The sequence below is a fragment of the Lampetra planeri genome, chromosome 16, assembly GCF_965212315.1.
Source record: "Lampetra planeri chromosome 16, kcLamPlan1.2.h2, whole genome shotgun sequence".
Lineage (NCBI taxonomy): Eukaryota > Metazoa > Chordata > Hyperoartia > Petromyzontiformes > Petromyzontidae > Lampetra > Lampetra planeri.
The window spans coordinates 10555811-10574466 of NC_136122.1; the positions used below are offsets into that span (position 1 = coordinate 10555811).

General features: G+C 46.7%; 1 protein-coding gene across 5 annotated transcripts in view; it reads right to left on the reverse strand.

The window, feature by feature from the left end:
- The window catches only part of NR1H4 (nuclear receptor subfamily 1 group H member 4), a 108916-nt gene that overhangs the window by 63852 nt on the left and 26408 nt on the right, over positions 1–18656 (reverse strand). For 4 of the 5 annotated variants that reach the window (XM_078601550.1, XM_078601546.1, XM_078601545.1 and 1 more), the window contains exons 2-3: positions 16948–17025; positions 187–642 (exon numbers count right to left, since the gene is read on the reverse strand). In XM_078601550.1, coding sequence (XP_078457676.1) covers positions 187–642; positions 16948–17011 — 520 coding nt within the window. In that variant the 5' untranslated portion in view covers positions 17012–17025. Of the gene's footprint in view, positions 1–186; positions 643–16947; positions 17063–18656 lie in introns of all 5 variants that reach the window. The other variant, XM_078601547.1, reaches the window with a different exon arrangement.

Sequence of the window (18656 nt, forward strand, 5' to 3'; positions counted from 1 at the left end):
CAGAGTGTTTTAAATCTAGCTAGGAGACAGAGAGACAGACAAAGAGAGAGAGAGTCAGAAGGTCAGGAGGTCAGAAATGCAGACAGAAAAACAACACATTTTTCGAAAATCATCGGAGCAGCGGAGAAATGGAAACAAATTCCCACGGACGAAGCCCACTCCGGGCCCTGCTCCCGTGTTCCTCACCTTTGCAGCCCTCGCAGGTGAGGGCATTGTAGTGATAGCCCGAGGCCCGGTCCCCACACACCAGGCACAGGTCCTGGGCGTCCTTGACCGTTCGACCTCCGCTTTGCTGCCTGCTCGACGAAGCGACCTCCATCTCGGTGAGGTGCGGCTGCGGGCTCCCGCTGGTGCTGCTGCCTCCCACGCTGGCCGCGACGCTGCCGCCGCTGCTGCTGCTGCAGCTGCTGCTGGGGCCCCCCATCCTGCCGGGCGTCTCCGCTGGCCACCGGGCGCTGTGGGTCCGGTGGTAGGCGCCTCGCGGGCTGCCCGGCGAACGTTGCTCGACGGCGGCGAACGAGTCGTGCGCGTACGGGCAGGGGAGGCCTCCGTAGTCGTAGTGCACGTCCGGGAAGGTGCCGGCCTGGAGCAGTTGCAGCTCCAGCTCGGGCAGAGACAGGGCCATGTGCTCCGATATGACGTCTGCGAGAGAGGGGGGCACAGCCGTTGTTTTAGGGGTTGGTGGACGCCGCTGCGGTTGTCACGGTCAGGACGATGGACTCGCGACGCATTGGTTGCCTTTTCCGTTCCATCATCCCGCCCCGTGTGGAATTTGAAACAGAATCAGAATCTTTATTTAGCGCGGGTTGGCTACGCACGGTGCGAAATAAGTTCAACATACATTTTAGATTTGAAGCTTTCGTGACTGCAAGGATTAATACTCTTAGTTCTTTCGGTAAAGTCAACATACATGTCCTGGACAAATCCGATGAGCTATGATGCTCTTTTCGCAGGTACCTAGCAGGGTCGGGTCAGAAAGTTGCACACCATGAAAGAACGGTGCAGGTTTCTTAAATCCCTCCCCTCTGCCTCGGTCCACCCAGAAGTTGAAATGGATACACCACATCTTCTTGGTTCTTTCGGTAAAGTCACGTAGAATGGACAGAGTCTGAATGACTCTGTCTCCTCGACAGACCTGTTCTCCACCTGAGGACGGCTACTTGCGTTGTGGCCGAAACGTCGTGAGAATTATTTTATTATGTTTTATTTTTATAATTGTATTATTTCCATTCTACGTGACTTTACCGAAAGAACCAAGAAGATGAATCCCTGCAGTCACGAAAGCTTTAAATCGAGGCTACACCACAGTTAGTCGGCAGATCGCGAACGGTGGGGTCACGTGTGCGTACTCTCGCCTCTTCCAGAATGTCTGGCTAGTTTGGAAGATTAGGCCAAATACAATCCAGAGGGGCTCTCCGGTGCTTCCTCTAGTGGAGATATTTCCACCGGCACTGACGCGATCAAAACATTTCTGCGTTGGTACTTTTACCTTTAACATTGTCCCTTTTGTTTTCCTCAATAATTGTGTTCATGTACCTTGAGAATTGCTTTATTATTGTTTTGGTTTATTTACCGAGGCAGCAATTTGCTTAAACGGAGTGCTCAAATTGACATTCCATCTGGCTTTAAGCAAATTTCTGGCTGGTGCCGTGATGTAGAATTTAAGTGGCGAGCAAACAAACGTCTGTGAATCCGTGAACTTAAAGGAGGGACGGCATCGGTAGAGGGAGGCCCTCATCCAGCAGTCTATAGACCGAGCTGATGAGGATCGCTGATCGCACGTAAAGCCCGAAATCCAGAGTTTCAACGGCAACAACGTTCCGCCTCTACAGCGCCGTGCATCCTCCCCGTACAGATGACGCCAAAAGGCGCAACCCATGTGAGACTAGGAAAACTGTCTCGGGTATTGACCAATCAACTTCAAGGACAGTGCATACATCATCAGAGCTATGTTTTTTGTTTGCATTATGACCGCAGGTATTGTGGTCTATGCAAACATGACTCCTTGTAAAAAAAAAAAGGTGTCAATTTTGTTGCCAGATAGAAGGGTAAAAAAACAATTATCATATTTTTTTACTGGCAAATGAGGTTCCAATGGTGTGCAGCATTTGTTTTACACGCTTGACACCGCTGATGATGCCATGAAGGTCTGAAACCAGTCCAGAGTTTGGTCGTGAAATAAATGTCCGATTATGTTGGGTTGGAAGGCCGATAGACTGGTGGATTGAAGCGTTATCCAACGGAATTTGCTTAAAGAAGCAAACTCGGGTTTGGTGTTGATATTGAGTGACATTTATTGTGTTAATAATCCACATTGCTCCACAAAAACTCCGAATGAGTGTTTATTAGGAAATACATCTATTATTTCAATAGCATGTGACTTGAATTTACACTGATGTGTTTGGATTCACTGCAAAAGCCTCTTCCCAATGATCTTATCATCATCAGTTCATATTTTCAATGCGCTTCACACCTTAAAGTGCATGCAAGATAGTCCAACATGTGAATCAAATGTCCACAGATCTTTAAACACAATAACAATAACAACCACCAATTAGTGTAGAAATAAACATACAAATAAGTACAACAACAACAACAACAACCGCCGTTCACCACCAAATGGCGGTGACGTCACCACGGCGTTTGTGCCATGCTAGGTGCACTTTGTGGCCACGTGAAGTGTCGAAAGGCCCGCTGGCAGGAGGTCACGGGACAGAACAATGAGTAAAGTACTTCATTCACAGCCCTTTGATGAAGGCCTCGTCACATCATGTCAGTCATGGAGGGTTGTTTGACCATACTTCACCACAGTTATCATTGCGAGCTGGTTATAAGTGGGATGACCCAGGACTGGTTCAAGTAATCGTTCGCCAGTGATGTTAGCCGTGACCAGGAAATCTAAGTGTGTCCATATTGCAGTGCCCTAACCAATGTGCCACCGCTCCCCGTAAGCAAACACAATATAACAAAATTACCATTCAGTATTTGCCTGTGTCCTAACACAATGCACATGAGTCATTGTTCACAGTTAGAGTGAACAAGGCAACTCGTAAGTCTATTCTTGATTCGATCCGAGTTCGTTTATTTAGTGATGTGGTCAGGCAGGCCGTTTCGTAATCTCGGTGCCATCACAGTAGAGGCAGACTCTGCAGTTCTGACGTCTGCTACTGGACCTGTGAGCAATGCAAATTACAAAAACCCCACAATGCATTCATCAATAGCACTGCCCTCAAAGGAAATCAAACACCCCAGAGATTAGTGCTGCCTATATGCTCATTTTGAGCAAAAAGTAAGTTTTCACTTTAATGTTTAAGGAAAACCAAAAATATATAAAACAGGTGACGTTTCAGGCAATGGCTCTTCTTCATAATAGAGGCCATGGCCCAAAACGTCGCCTATTATATGTTTCATATTCAGTGCAGTGTTATTGATGAATGTGTTGAGTTATTAACAATTTTTTAACTATTCTAAACAATTTTTTTTATTTTACCAGGTAAGGCGCACTGAGCTACGTAGCGCTTTTTCAGAAGCGACCTGGCTATTACAAATGATAGCTCACCGAAGTGACGGCTTATCACGTGGACATTTAGAGCAGCCAAACACTCTAAATGGCACGTTTCTAAATGTGGAGGGAAACATTGGAGGACCCGGAGAAAGATCCACGCGACCACTGGGAGAACATGCAAATTCCATATATTCAGGCGTCGTCAGGGTCGGGATCCAACCCATGTATTCCTGTATACCTGGCGAGGTAGTTAACATCTGTGTTCGTTGTGCAGGCACACCTCTGCCAGTGCAGTATCACGAAATTCCAACCAAATGTGGCACATCATGGAATCGTACATCACGAATCTACTTGGCAATCCACGTTCGCTTGGCGTATTTATGATCAACATTTTTTTTCTTCCATTCAGCCCGATCATTTCGCCGACCGTTCGACGACGCAGCCGACTGTTTTATTTTTTACGCGTTGTCCTTGGGGGTAACCGGAGACATCGTGTGCGCGTGAGAAACGTTATCCTTCACCGTGCGCGCACTCACAAGGCGGGCTCGTATTCCGCCTCCGCGTTCACGTTTGGGAGGCTCCGCAACACGCGTGCGCGCGGGGGGCCACGCCGGAGATGAATCGTGGTAACAGGAGGCGTCACCGACTGTCAGCGCAGCGTTTCTTTCCACGCACGGCGTCCCACGGACGGTTCGCATAGCGCCGCGCACATTTGGCAACCTTTCCTCCTACTAACGTCGCCGGAACGCGATTTTAATGGGGCAATCGCGATGCCAGCTATCAACCTCGTGCTGTTTAGTTTAAAAAAAAAAGACAAGCAAGGATGTTGCCGTCGTGTTAATGGTCAGCGCACTGGACTTGTGATTCACACGGCGCTGGTTCGACTCGAACTTGCGGCGCGGCAGTTGAAACAATGCGAGAAATGTCCTTAAATTTCCTCCACCTCTGTCAAACCCAGCAGTGTGAACGGGTGCACTTAAACGTTGATCGGCAGTTCGCGTGCGCTGTTTAGGGGGCGTCCATAAATGACGTCACGTATTTTTGGACGATTTTTAACCCCCTCCCCCCCTCGTCACACGGCGTCACAAAAAGTCAGACCCCCCCCCTCTCTCTGATGTTGTAGGAGAAAACATTTATTAAAAAGTCTATTTAATTAAGTAGAACGTGTTGTCTATATTTATTTAAAGTTGCGCATTTTGAAGTGACGTCATATTTCTCAACCCCCCCCCCCTCGTCACACATCGTCACAAATGTCTGACCCCCCCCCCCCCTCCTATAATTGTATTGTTTATTGTTTATTGCTGCTATCAATTTCCACGCGATAAGCCACTTTGTTGAGCTGACATTCGTGGCCAGGTCGCTTCTGAAAAATAATTTTCAACCTCAGTTGGGCTTTACCTGGTAAGATACAAAAAATCGTTTATTTGTACATTTATTATTATTATTTGTTTACCTTTCCTATAAGGTACCTTGCACTCATATCGTGTTTGCTTAATTTGTTGTATTTACGTTCTGACCCGCCCCTATTGGACATCTGTGATTAAAAGAACTTCATAGCTCATCTGATTTCTAAAGGATAAATAAATATTCTTATTCCGAGTACTCCTGCCTCTTTCAAAATATCTGACCAACATGGAAAAGTAGACAAAATACACCCTGCAAAGGGGCTCTCCAGAGCACCCATCTCGTGGAAGCTCTTCCCACAGTCAACAATTATTACACCGATTATAACAGTACAGAAAATTGTGAAGCAATTTGTTTAACTGGCGATTATTCGTATTCTGTAATTAAATATGTACGGCTTACACTGCGGACAAATTATACATTATTGGGTGGTGGAGTGGTGGTGTAGCGGTTACTGCAATGTTAACATCTCGCCTCGCTGACAAGGTGTTAACTACCTCGCCTGGTTATACAAGAGTATATGTGGAGTTTGCATGTTCTCCCCATGGTCGCGTGGATTTTTGTTTGGGTCCACCGATTTTTCTCTCCACATTTAGAATCAACATGAATTTAGAGTGTTTGGCTGCTATGAATGTCCACGTGATAAGCCACTTGGTTGAGCTATCATTTGTGATAGCTAAGTCGCTTTTAAAAGAGAGCTACTACAGTAGCTAAGTGGGCCCTACCTGTTTGATTCCCAGTCACGGCTAACATCAGTAGCGGGATATCAGAATTGGTTATCGCACGCCATCCTCTCCCCAAAAACACACGAGCCAACATGGTGAAGTATGGTCAAACAAATCCCCACAATCAATATGGGGGGGTGGGCTTAATCCAGAAGCAGATTAACAAAGGGCTGAAAATGATTCATCATTTCATTAAAAGTAATCATCCGACTACAAAATCTAGTTTACTCTTTCGTCATTTGAAACACGTCGCACGTCCGATTAGCACGATTGGCAACGTAGGGTGCGAAAGAAGTTAAACGTAACAATGCATCTCCATACAATCTTTTTTTCCACAGCTGAAACGGCACAAACTCCGAACTCAATATATTTGTTTTTCCCAGCAGTGACAATTCTGGAAGAAAAAAAAAACACTCACGCCCTGTGCCACCCACGTATCCCTCTCCAACCGAGAGATAACCCGTTCCGAGAGAGAGAGGGAGGGAGGGAGTTAGTTAGTAGTCTATCTCCTGCCAGCCATTGGGTTTTATGGTCAGAGATATGGCACACAGCCACCGATCGCTCGACACGGTGGGTCGTCCGAGGTGAAGTGGCCTCGGTTGAAAGCGGCGGCCGCCCCTGCCGCCACCCCCACCGTGTTAATCCTCCCCTTGTTATTGTCCGTTCAGGTTCACGTGGGGAGCGTGGGCGGCGAGGGGCTACGCGACCCGTTGCCCATGGTAAATGGGTAACTGTCAGGGTGTCTCCACTTGAGCAGGAGACACAAGTGCCACTTCCTCCTCCTCCTCCTCATTGCGCGACCTAGGGCGAAAGTATAATCTGGGGCGTTGTTACTGTCGCGATTGGGGGGGGGGGGGTTGGGGGGGTGCAATTTTTGGTCTTATTCTTCACTTATTTCAATTGCAAGCTGCAATCTCAGTCCCAGTCTTTCCAGTGAGGAGAAACGTGCAAACGAACGTCCAGACGCGCGTTAGGCAAATGCTTACACCCGAGGGTAGGGGCCATGCATTCTAAGGCGTGCGCTAATCGCGCTGCTATTGGAAATACCGTAAGTTTTTTTAATGCACATTTAAACACTTTTTTGTTGAATTAGTTGCCGTTTATTTTTCTTTCATTTCCGACCTGTTGGGATGGCCACATTTTCACTCTGCGATAGTTGGTGGTCCAAAACGACAAAATGTCCACACATTCGGTTCTTTTTAGAGCTGGCGTTTTGGCTGAGGCTGAGCGAGCCCTCTCTGTAACACACGCAATGCCGCACATCGATGCCCGCTGGAAAAGCTCGTTGTTTGTAAGCCTGCGATGTTAAATCCTGTCGCCGTGGGTTTTCTCGTCATTCACACAGTTGACAAAAATAAGTAAGACGCCTTTCTGGCGAGCTTTCAAACCTTCACGAACACACCTCGGCTACCACTCATGGGCTACCATAAACTGCTTCAACTGCACAAACCATCGCAGTAGATGCGGATACCTGGCCATCCAGAACAGACCATATACCATATAACGACGCAATGACCAATCCACAAATACGAAGGAGACATCACGGCGAGCGTTAGCAAATTGGGGTCATGGTCCCCATTTTCAAGAGAGAAGACCATAGGGTGTGATCCTACTACAAAGAGGATCACACTCCACAGCGCCCCAGGTAAAGCCTACTCCAGGGTGCTGGAGTGGAAGCTTTGCCCGGTGGTTGAGCCTCAGATTCAGGAGGAACAATTCGGATTCCGTCAGGGTCGTGAAACAATGGAGCGGCTCTTTTCCATCTCACAGATATTTGAGGGGTCATGGGAGCATGCTTCTCTGGTCTACTTCTGCTTTGTAGACTTGGAGAAGGCACGTGACCGTGTTCCCCGCAATGTCTTGTGGGAGTTGCTGCAGGAGTACGATCTACCGGTGCTGCTTGTGTGCGCTATCCGGTCCCTCTATTCCCGGAGTGAGAGCTGTGTCCGTATTCTTGGTGCTAAGTGAAAGTCGCTCACCGTGGGTGTTGGACTCCGCCAAGGGTGCGCCTTGTCTCCACTCCTGTTTGTGATTTTCACGGACAAGATATCAAGGCACAGCCGAGGTAGCGAGAGTATCCAGTACGAGGGCATGGAGGTGGCGTCGCTGCTTTTTGCAGATGACGTTGTCCTCTTTGCCTGGTCAGTCTGCGATGTCCAGCGTGCACTTGGACGGTTCGATGCGGAGTGTGAAGCTGCTGGGATGAGGATCACCACCTCCGAATCTGAGGTCATGGTTCACTCCCGGGAGATGATGGAGCGTGCTCTCCAGGTGAGGGGGGTACAGCTGCTCTTAGTGGAGCAGTTTAAGTACCTTGGGGTCTTATTCTTGGTTCTTTCGGTAAAGTCATGCAGAAGGGAAATAATAAAATAATGAGAAGAAGGCATCATTATTTTATTATTTCCCTTCTACGTGACTTTACTGAAAGAACCAAGAATCCCTGCAGTCACGAAAGCTTTAAATCGAAATTTACTTCGGGGTCTCTTTCGCGAGTGATGGTAAGTGGGAGCGGGACATCGGCCAGCAGATCTGTGAGGGTGCTGTACCGTTCCATGGTAGTCAAGCGGGAGCTGAGTTCCCGAACAATACTCTCGGTTTACAGGTCGATCTACGTTCCCACCCTCACCTATGGTCATGAGTTTTGGGCAATGACCGACAGGATGAAATCGCGGGTACAAGGGGCCGAAACAAGGTTTCTCTGCGGGGTTGCCGGGCTCGCTCTCCGTGATCGGGTGAGGAGCTCTGTAATCCGGGAGAGCCTCAGAGTCCAGCTGCTGCTCCTGTGGTTCAAGAGGAGCCAGTTGAGGTGGTTCGGGAACCTAGTCAGGATGCCCACCTGTAGAGTCCCCTTGGAACTCTACCGGAAGTACGTCCCACGGGGTGAACAACCCGGGGCCGGCCCAGGACACGCTGGCGGGACGATGTCACTCGGCTGGCCCTGGGAACGCCTGGACATTTTCCAGGAAGAGCTAGAGTCTGTGTATAGTAGTGTATAGTGTATAGTGGTGTATAGTAGTGTCGTGTATAGTGTAGCAGTGTACAGTGTAGTAGCGTAGTGTATAGTGTAGCAGTGTATAGTGTAGTAGTGCTGGTGTCTGTCGCCAGGCAAAGGGAGGTGTGGACCGCCACTACTCAACACGCTGCTGTAGTGTATAGTGTATAGTAGTGTATAGTGTAGTGTATAGTGCAGTAGTGTAGTGTATAGTGTATAGTAGTGTATAGTGTAGTGTATAGTGCAGTAGTGTAGTGTATAGTGTATAGTAGTGTATAGTGTAGTGTATAGCAGAGGTGTGGACTCGAGTCATGTGACTTGGACTCGAGTCAGACTCGAGTCATGAATTTGATGACTTGCGACTCGACTTGGACTTGCATAACAATGACTTTGTCCCACCTATGAGATGTGGACTCGAGTCATGTGACTTGGACTCGAGTCAGACTCGAGTCATGAATTTGATGACTTGCGACTCGACTTGGACTTGCATAACAATGACTTTGTCCCACCTCTGGTGTATAGTGCAGTAGTGTAGTGTATAGTGTATAGTAGTGTATAGTGTAGTGTATAGTGCAGTAGTGTAGTGTATAGTGTATAGTAGTATATAGTGTAGTGTATAGTGCAGTAGTGTATAGTGTAGTAGTGTATCTATATATATAAAATCGCAAATCTGTCTGTCTGTCTGTGTGTGTGTCTGTGTGTCGCCGGACCATACGCAGTTTCATTGGACGGCGGTTGCCCCTGGCAACGGGTAGCGACGCATTCGCTGCGGGGTGGACGCCATTTTTAATTCCCGTTAAAAATATGCGCACGCATTAACACACGACTCTGAGGTAAATTCATCAAAGTTTCACGTCCTCTTCACTCCCCCCCCACCACAATGTGTGCAATTACTATTATAGGGTCGGTAGATAATACAATTGTAGCGATTAGACAGTATTATTGTAGCGCGGGGGGGGGGGGGGGAATGGCACCCGTACCCAGCCTCAGCCGGGTGGGCAATTTAGGCGAGGCCGGAGGCTCTGCACGGTACTAGGCCTCGACACCCCACCACACTATAGGCCGTACATATTACTGCACAGCGGCCGAGGAGATCGCGGCTGGGGGGGGGGGGGGCAGGGGTAGCAGCCCATCTGTGTATATATGTAAGGTTATTAAGAAATATATTTTTCACCCGGGCAACGCCGGGTACTTATGCTAGTAGTTGTATATAGTGTAGTGTATAGTGTAGTAGTGTATAGTGTAGTAGTGTATAGTGTAGTAGTGTATAGTGTAGTAGTGTATAGTAGTGTATAGTGTATAGTCGTGTATAGTGGAAAGTAGTATATAGTGTAGTGTATAGTGTAGTAGTGTATAGTGTAGTAGTGCTGGAGTCTGTCGCCAGGGAAAGGTAGGTGTGGACCACCACTACTCAACACGCTGCCGCCGCGACCCTCACCAGGAAAAGCGGATGGAGAAATGAACAAACATCGCAGCGATAGACTCCGCTGGCTCCTGACGCGGTTATATGGCTTGACCACATGAGTGTGAAATTGTGGTCATTGCTCTGCATCTACGTCAGCCATACGAAGAAGAATCCTGCGGTCTTGCGCTGGGCTGCGCTGGGCTGGTGGATTACGCATCGTCGTTCAGAGGTTGCTCGCTCGGGGGGATTGCGCGAGCGAGCGAAACCGCGTCGCCGTGCCCATCAGCGATGTCGCCATCCCGAGATTCAAAATTATTCCTCCTTCATCAACGTTATTCCTAATGAGCGAGCACGAGGTTAGAGGAAAACCCCGTCGGGGGACCACGGAGAGTCGGGCGAATGTCCCCGTGCCAGGCAGGACCTTGAACGGAGCTATTTTTTTGTACGCCTCCCCTCCCTTCTGGCACAGGGAAACCTGTTTTTGTAAAAATACATTTTTTTTTTACACAATCCTTTGAAGAGTACAAACAGTGACACAGAAAGTCAACTCCCAGACAGCCTTCACCGTTGGTAAATAAAAGTAAAGAGCCGAGCGCGGCCTTGGTGGGGAGGTGGTGGGTTCCAGGTAAATGAATTACAACTCATTACCTCTGACCTCCACTGTGCAATTGGGCAATGAAATGTGTCCTTTGTACCTGTTTCAACTCAGCAGCATATTTATTGCAAACGTTTTTGTGCTGCGATACCGTTCCAAATTTCGTTAAGAGCAGAAGTTTAGCATTTTCTCAGCCTTGAAACGCGTCTCGATTAAACTTCGCTATCAATGAGCAGAGTTTTGGAAATCCTGTTGCTGCTGGGATGCGGAGGGGGGGAAGTGGGGGGACGGTCTGGTAAATTCAATAAAAAATTACAGCCACAATCTCAAGCCCAAGTTGGTGATGGTTTTAAAAAGTTAGTGCGAGGTAAACGGAACACGTCAACCATTGCTTTGAAAGGCCATGTCACAAAGTCGCTGAGTGTGTATGCAGAGTCTATACCACCCCGTGTCTTGGGACAACAAAGATCGAACACAAACAACACGGAAAAAAAACACAAACGACAACAAACGACGCTTCGACTCAATGAGTCTGATGGTGGAGGGGGTAGGGATGTGACAAATAAACACGCAGAGGAGGCAGAGTGGCAACTCCATAGACCGGACTCGAATCCCACTTCAGGGTAACGTTGGGTTCAGGGTTAACCTACCGTTCGGATAACCTACGCCGTACGCGCTTTACTTGCGAGGTGGTCATTTACATTGAACGTTATCGTGCTCGCATTTCATATTTTTCTCATTTCCCCCATCCGCTAAAAATAATATTCAAATATCCAGTCAATCAATATACGTTCATTTGTTGCGTGGGAAATCCCAAGTGCGCAGCTACTCTACTCAGCTAGTTTGCGAGGGAGATCCGCGGCAGAGGTGTGGACTCGAGTCATGTGACTTGGACTCGAGTCAGACTCGAGTCATGAATTTGATGACTTGCGACTCGACTTGGACTTGCATAACAATGACTTTGTCCCACCTATGAGATGTGGACTCGAGTCATGTGACTTGGACTCGAGTCAGACTCGAGTCATGAATTTGATGACTTGCGACTCGACTTGGACTTGCATAACAATGACTTTGTCCCACCTCTGATCCGCGGTGCCTCAGCGCAGAACCAGGACAACATCGGAGAGATCCGTACAGAGGAATTGGCAACGACGGAACGTGTCGGAGGAGCACGGCAAAAAAACTAAATAGTGCTGAAGAAACAAGAACGAACAATGTTCACTAAATAAACGTGCAAATTGCGTCAAAACACAAGGACGAGTGAATGGATGTCTTGGAGAGGAGATGAGCACCAGGCGAAGGGAACTCGATCGAGCGAATAAAAAAACGTCCCGGGAAGGTGAGTTCGCAAAGATTTGAGTTATCGGTGTCACATGTCGTGAGGTGAAGTACTTTCCATTTGCATTCATATGGGTATGAGTGTCTTCTCCCTTGCGTCAAGATCTGGCCCCATATGACATCAACAGAACGACTTCTGAACTCGTTTAAATGGACCTTTTGGCCCACACTAACCGCACACCGTTAGTATTTCTCAACAAGTAATGTTTGCTGCATGTCCGAACAACAACAATTATTACGGTTAACAGGTTGGAATAAGCCAAAATAAAGTGAAAACCCTAATGTAATATTTGTATTTTTCTTCTTGGTTCTTTCGGTAAAGTCACGTAGAAGGGAAGTAATAAAATAATAAAAATCAAACATAATAAAATAATTCTCACGACGTTTCGTCCACAACGCAAGCAGCCGTCCTCAGGTGAAGACCAGGTCTGTCGGGGAGACAGCGTCTGAATGAAACACCACCACGCTTGGAGCGTATATTTAAGCTGGGTTGGAAGGGGGAAGGGCGCCTTGACAAAATAATTTGCATATCAAGAGGAATTTAGCATATTTATGGGAAATGCAGGTATGTGATTAGTACTACTTGTGAAATGCGTAGGTGGGCGGGGGGTTTGAAAGTCATATTATGCCCGTGCATTATGCAGGATTAGCAGCATCAAAGGTAGGGGATAGGGGTAGCATTAATAAAGGGAAGGAATCTTAATAGTATGTAGCTGCAGTAACTAAACAACCACGTAAAAAAACTAAAGTATAAACTACATAGTATCATCAGTATACTAAATATACTCTCCAATAAGCTGAGCTACTAACAGTAAGTAATACATCTCGAAAGCTTTAAATCGAAATGTAATATTTGTAGTTATTTCATCCAGCCAACGGTTGCCAGGCTGAGGCCAGCAGCTCGCCATGCTTGAGTAACTCGGTTGAATCACGGTTAGCTGGCCAGATTAGGACCCAGGATGTCAGTGGTGCCAGCTCAACACCCCTGACCATTGAGCTACCTGGCCACATCGTTTTAAATCAATCAATTGAGTTTTATTGGTCGTAGACACTTTTATATTTGACCTTCGACTGATGCCAACTTAGCCTGCACAATTCTCTCGCTGTCTCTCGCTCTCTCTCTCTCCTCAACAGGTACTTTTTAAAGTGGCGGCATTAAAACACCTGGGTACAAACATGCATCTTGGGCGTTTACGGCAATAGCACATTTCGCTGGAGGTAATTAAATAACCGAGTGCCGTACGTGCATTGCCGTTATTTGTTGCGTGAGCATCTTCAAACGAACTGAGAGTTGTGAGGCAGCTTTTTTTTTTACAGTAGCTTGCCACGGAACTTTTTTTTCGTTTTTTGTCTGAAGAAAGAGACCGGCATGAATTGCCATCATTTTCGTGACAGCTTATCTCTTCGTGGGCAATATGACAAGGGGGTAGAGGGGGTGGTTAAGAGAGAGAAAATCTGAAAGTTCCACGCCGGTGCAGGGGTCCCAGCTCACGCGAGGAATTTGACCAGCATGTGGCTCGTCTCGAAGCTGATTTAACGACACGCTTTAAACCAAAAAAAGTGATAAAATCGCCATAAAAAGAAGAAGAAGCAACCTCAGGACTTGCACTGTAAAAAAGAAAAGTTGCACAATGTCGAGTGATGGCATTACAATGGCAAAGACTACAGTGAGGTGGTGAGGGGTGGGGAAACTGGCACAACGTTTCTGTCAAGTTCTAAGTTGTAAATAAAAATACTCTTCCTTGTTGAAAAATAAAAAGAACTGCCCATTGTAAATGATTTGTAATATTTCGTGCAGGTATTAAAACTAAACTATTTTTTTTATTTTACCAGGTAAGGCCGACTGAGCTATTAGCCCTTTTTCAGATGGGATCTGACCACAATTGATAGCTCAAGGAAGTGGCTTATCATCACGTGGACATTTATAGCAGCCAAATACTCTAAAACGCACGTTTCTAAATGTAGAGGGGAAAAAACGGAGGACCCGGAGCAAAATCCACGTGACCACAGGGAGAACATGCAAACTATAATTATTCAGCAGGCGTCAGGGTCGGGATCGAATGCACGACTATCTGCATACCAGGCGAGGTATTTAACATCTCGCCACCGTGACACCCAAACTGAAAATATAATTCAGAAATGTACGACATTTCAACGTGTTTTATCGTAAAATTTAGCTCAAGAGTGACATTACAATCATCAAAATATATTCCCAGCGTTGAACGGACGATAAATACTTTAATATCGATCGGCACTAACAGACTCCACTAACAGTACTTGTGCAGTGAGGCCGTCACCCCCTGTTCGAGTCAAAACAACAGTGTAAGCAACTGCACTGGCAGTGAGCGCACGAGCACAAATCAAGCAAAAAACAAGACAATCTTGATTTGAAGCTTTCGTGACTGCAATAAATCCATACCCTTTGGTTCTTTCGGTAAAGTCACGTGGGTAGAAAAATAAATAAAATAAAACAAAAAATAATAAATCACGACGTTTCGATCGCAACACAAGCGAAAAAAAATAATCCAGCAGTGGAACTGCTGAACCAGGGAGAGAGCTGTTACCTACGTGACTTCACCGAAAGAACCAAAGAGTATACAAACAAGAAACTCACCACTTTGTCATTAACACTGCCTTACGGCGTTTCAGCAATGGCCCTGCTTCAGAGAAGAAGCACTTACTGTCTAATCTGATCCTCAATGCCCCCCCCCCCTCACTCACTGTGCCACTATTTAGAGCACTGCGTCATTATTGGCAAACTAACACACAGCATTTCAGTTCTACGAGCCCTTTATTTGTGATCCAATTATCCCATCTTGGATGAACCTGTACCATTAGCACCGCTGTAAGGTCATGTTTACCTTCGTGCTCATTGAAGAATGAATCAATCTCATTTACACACGGGCATTCCAACTATTTCCTTCCCAATAAATTCATATTCCCATTCTCTAGAACCTCGTCTGTGACTCTGGACACCCATGCGTGCTTTGCGAATCGAGGTGGGGGGGGGGGATATCTCATCCACCAACTATATCTCGAGTATAGAAACAGCTCGGCTCAATGTTACCGTTGTTTAAGAACCCTGGGTATGCCTTTATTTTTATGAGAGTTTTTTAACGTATGGAGTGGCCATGTCAAGACAGGGATGACTGTAACATCGCAACCTGTGTGTGGCTAGACTGGCCCACCATTGTTACGCAAGTTCGTGCCAGTCATCTGCAACGCCGTGTAAACTGGCTCTGAAGCAAGTTTAGTATGCGAACTTGGGGGAAAGCGACGATGCGAGTGATATTCCAACGTTGAGCAGTGGGAGGAAAACAAGCGGAAAGCGACGGGTTTGCGACATGCAGTGTGGCGGATGATCGCATGTTGGATGAGACTAAGCAATCGGAGAAGAAATGAGTGAAATTGTGAAGGCGTCGTGGACACGTTAACCATGATAGCGGCGATAAAAGAGTGGACAAGGAGGTGACTGACTACCGTGTATGTGTGTGTGGTGGTGGGCCACCAGCGGTTAGCGCGCTGCGCTACGAACCCGGCGACCCCAGTTCGATTGCCGTTCACGGCAGCCAACACCCCAGTGACCATTATCTAAATCCAGTCCTGGGCCTCCCCTAGGTCGACTCAGCCTCAAACGAGTACCTGGCGCGATGTGTTAACATTCGCACTCCAATAGGCACAGTAGGTGCTGTGCCAAGGGTCTATGAAAACTAAAGGGCCTACGACAAAATGTTTTACTATGTTTTTATATTTTAGCCTAAAATAGCAGCCAAATAGCCTTTGTCCGTGACACTTCAGAAATGATAATCAGTTGCCATAGTCAACGTGTACACTTCAGAAGTGATTTTTTTATGCAGTCATTTTGACAACATTTTGTATTTTAGAAAAAAAACTTTTATTTTACTATTTTTGCCACTTAATTTGTTGGCTCATCGTTTCAATTTCTTTGCAGTGGTAACAAGTCGTTGACTCGTTGTAAGTGAGGCTTATTACACCTAAAATAACAGTCGAAAAAATCCTTCAGCTTAAACGAAAAAAAAGCAACATGGCGCTTGCCATGCGGTCGTCCTGTCAGAACATTGAATTGTGTTATCGATGAAAATCAACGCCACCATTTTAAAGCTGCGTCATCCGACATGATAATCATAGTAAAAAAAAATATTTGTTGAAGACATTTTACCTGTAATATTTTTAGGCTTACCTAGTATTTTTTCTCTCAACAATTTATTATTAAATCTGCTCATCATGTGCCGCAGGGCACCGACTAAATAGTGAACGTATCAGCAGTAACGACATCGGTCCAGAGGCTGCGCGAAGTGGCGCGTGAAAAACAGGTGGAGTGACAGCGGAGGTAGTAACACGGGGCAGCAGCAGCAGCAGCAATTTCACAATGTTTAACACATAGGCTTTTCATAATAGAGGTTTTTTGGGTTAGATCGCGTAAATATATAAGTGTGCTGTACTCGTGACGAATTGGCATGTTCTGTTTACGTGACAACCCTTACTCGTTGGCTGTGTCGTGTGGTTGTGGGTTTTAACGACACATATATTTACGCGATCTAACCCAAAAACACCTCTATTGTGCAGAAAACTATCACTGAAGGAGTGAGAGCGGCGATAGTAACACAGAGCAGCAGCAGCAACTGCAGAAAGCGATCACTTGAGGCCGACGAAACAGCAGTGCCGAGGGCCTACAACTACCTTAATCGGGCCCTGGCCGGGTGTGGTGCTGGCACATTCACACCCCCTCGTGTGCCACCCTGACATCCTTCACAGGTGCTGCTCGCTAACAACACTCATCCCACAAGTCTGTTGAGGCTATCCGGGGGGACCTTTGTCTTTGCGGCGGTGAGCAATAATTGAACAGTGCCCGTCAGAAGCACTGAGATAGCAGAAAAAAGCAGCAAGATCTGTGCGATACGCAGCCAGACCCTTCGAGGGCAGAGGTTGTGGCGAAAGTCAGCTCAACTCGGACTCACTCACCGAACATAGAGGCATTTTCGATGGATGATCGTGCCCCCTCGGATGACTCTCCAACGTCAGACATTTTCAATTCTGCGCCTGGGAAGACAGTCACACACACAAAGCGGTGGCACCGCTGCAAGAGAAGAACCGAGATTCACTCGCTCACCACCACTGACTGGTACGTAGCAATGAAAGAGAAACATAATAATGTGACGCTTACAGGCCAGACAAACCACCGGGCCAAAGATGACTCACTCGCCTTGGCTCCTTTTTTTTGTTACCGCACAGATGGGAGAATGAGCAGCGAGCGAGCCAATATGCAAGGCAAAGGAGTTCACGTAAGGAGAGTGGCTTGAGCAACACGCGTGTGCGTGTGTGAGTGAGCGTGTCTTTGTGTGTGTGTGTCTTGCCTTTCCCGGAGATAACGACTGACAGCAAATTACATAAACTCTGTCGAGCCACATGGGCAGATTTGTTATTATTATAGGTTCCCATAACACGCCAAACATTTACCAGCGCTGGCAAAAAGCAAATACACTCTGGGGCATCGATGTTTATATCTACACTATGTGCGTATGTGTACCTTGCTATTGAATGTATACTTTTCATTGTCTTTAGATGCCGCAGCGTTCAGATTGGAGGTCCTTTGTCAATCCACTGCTGGATTAAGGCTTCCTCGTGCTGTGAAGGTTCTTGTTGGACCATACTTTACGACGCTGGTTCGTGTGGTGGGTTTTGTGACGGAGGGGATAAGGGAACTGGTTCAGATATCACACATCACTGATGTTATCCACGGGAATCAACCTTTATATCTGTGCGCTCTTAGCGTATTGTGCTATCTATTTGCACCCTGCCAGATTTACATGCGATATGAAAACGCATTGTGCGATTCTATTTGTCCTGAGCCAGTAATGGAAATTACAAAATAGTTAGGACAGGGAACAGCTGACCCCGTAAAACAACCTCTATTTTTCTGCCAAAAAACCCCCACTACACAACATTGACCTTTGACCCATTTCAAAAGGTGGACTGTATCTTTGTTGTGCGAGGCATTGCAGTAATCACACGTGGCTCTCCGATTTGCAAAGAATGCCATTCTACCATTCACTAATCGATCATTAAAAAAATATACCGCACAGCGCAGTACTTGCTCGCGTGCAGATTTATCCTGTACCATTAAGAAAAGCTCCAAACAGTGTTCATTGAGCGTGCAAAATAAGAAAATAATCTCTGGCTTGTGGCTCACTGGCAAATGCACTATTTTTTTTTAAACAAACAACGAGTGATAGATACAAATGTCAGTGCTGTCCTCCTCCAGCCTGTATTAACACAGACGGACATTTTTTGCAAGATGCCTGCTTTGGCATTAAGCAGAACAGCAGTAAGCACCCACGTCACTGGTCACCACTCGCCCCCACGTACCCTGGAATATTTACGTTGGGTCAAGAGTTTACGTATTTAACTTGGCGTTTTTTTGTAACTGTATATTTTATCTCTGTATTTTTTTTTATTCGTGTTAAATGTTACTGTATGCAATGGAAAGGTGTTTATATGTCAGCCGTGTTTTAATATTTAATCTCTTTGATATACTGTGCATTGAGAATTGTAAAATGCTCTCTCAAAAATCCTACTCTGCCTTCTGTGTTTAGAGCAGGGGTGGGGAACGTCCGGCCCGCGGGCCGTATGAGGCCCTCGAAATCATTTGGTGTGGCCCTGCCAAGGCAACC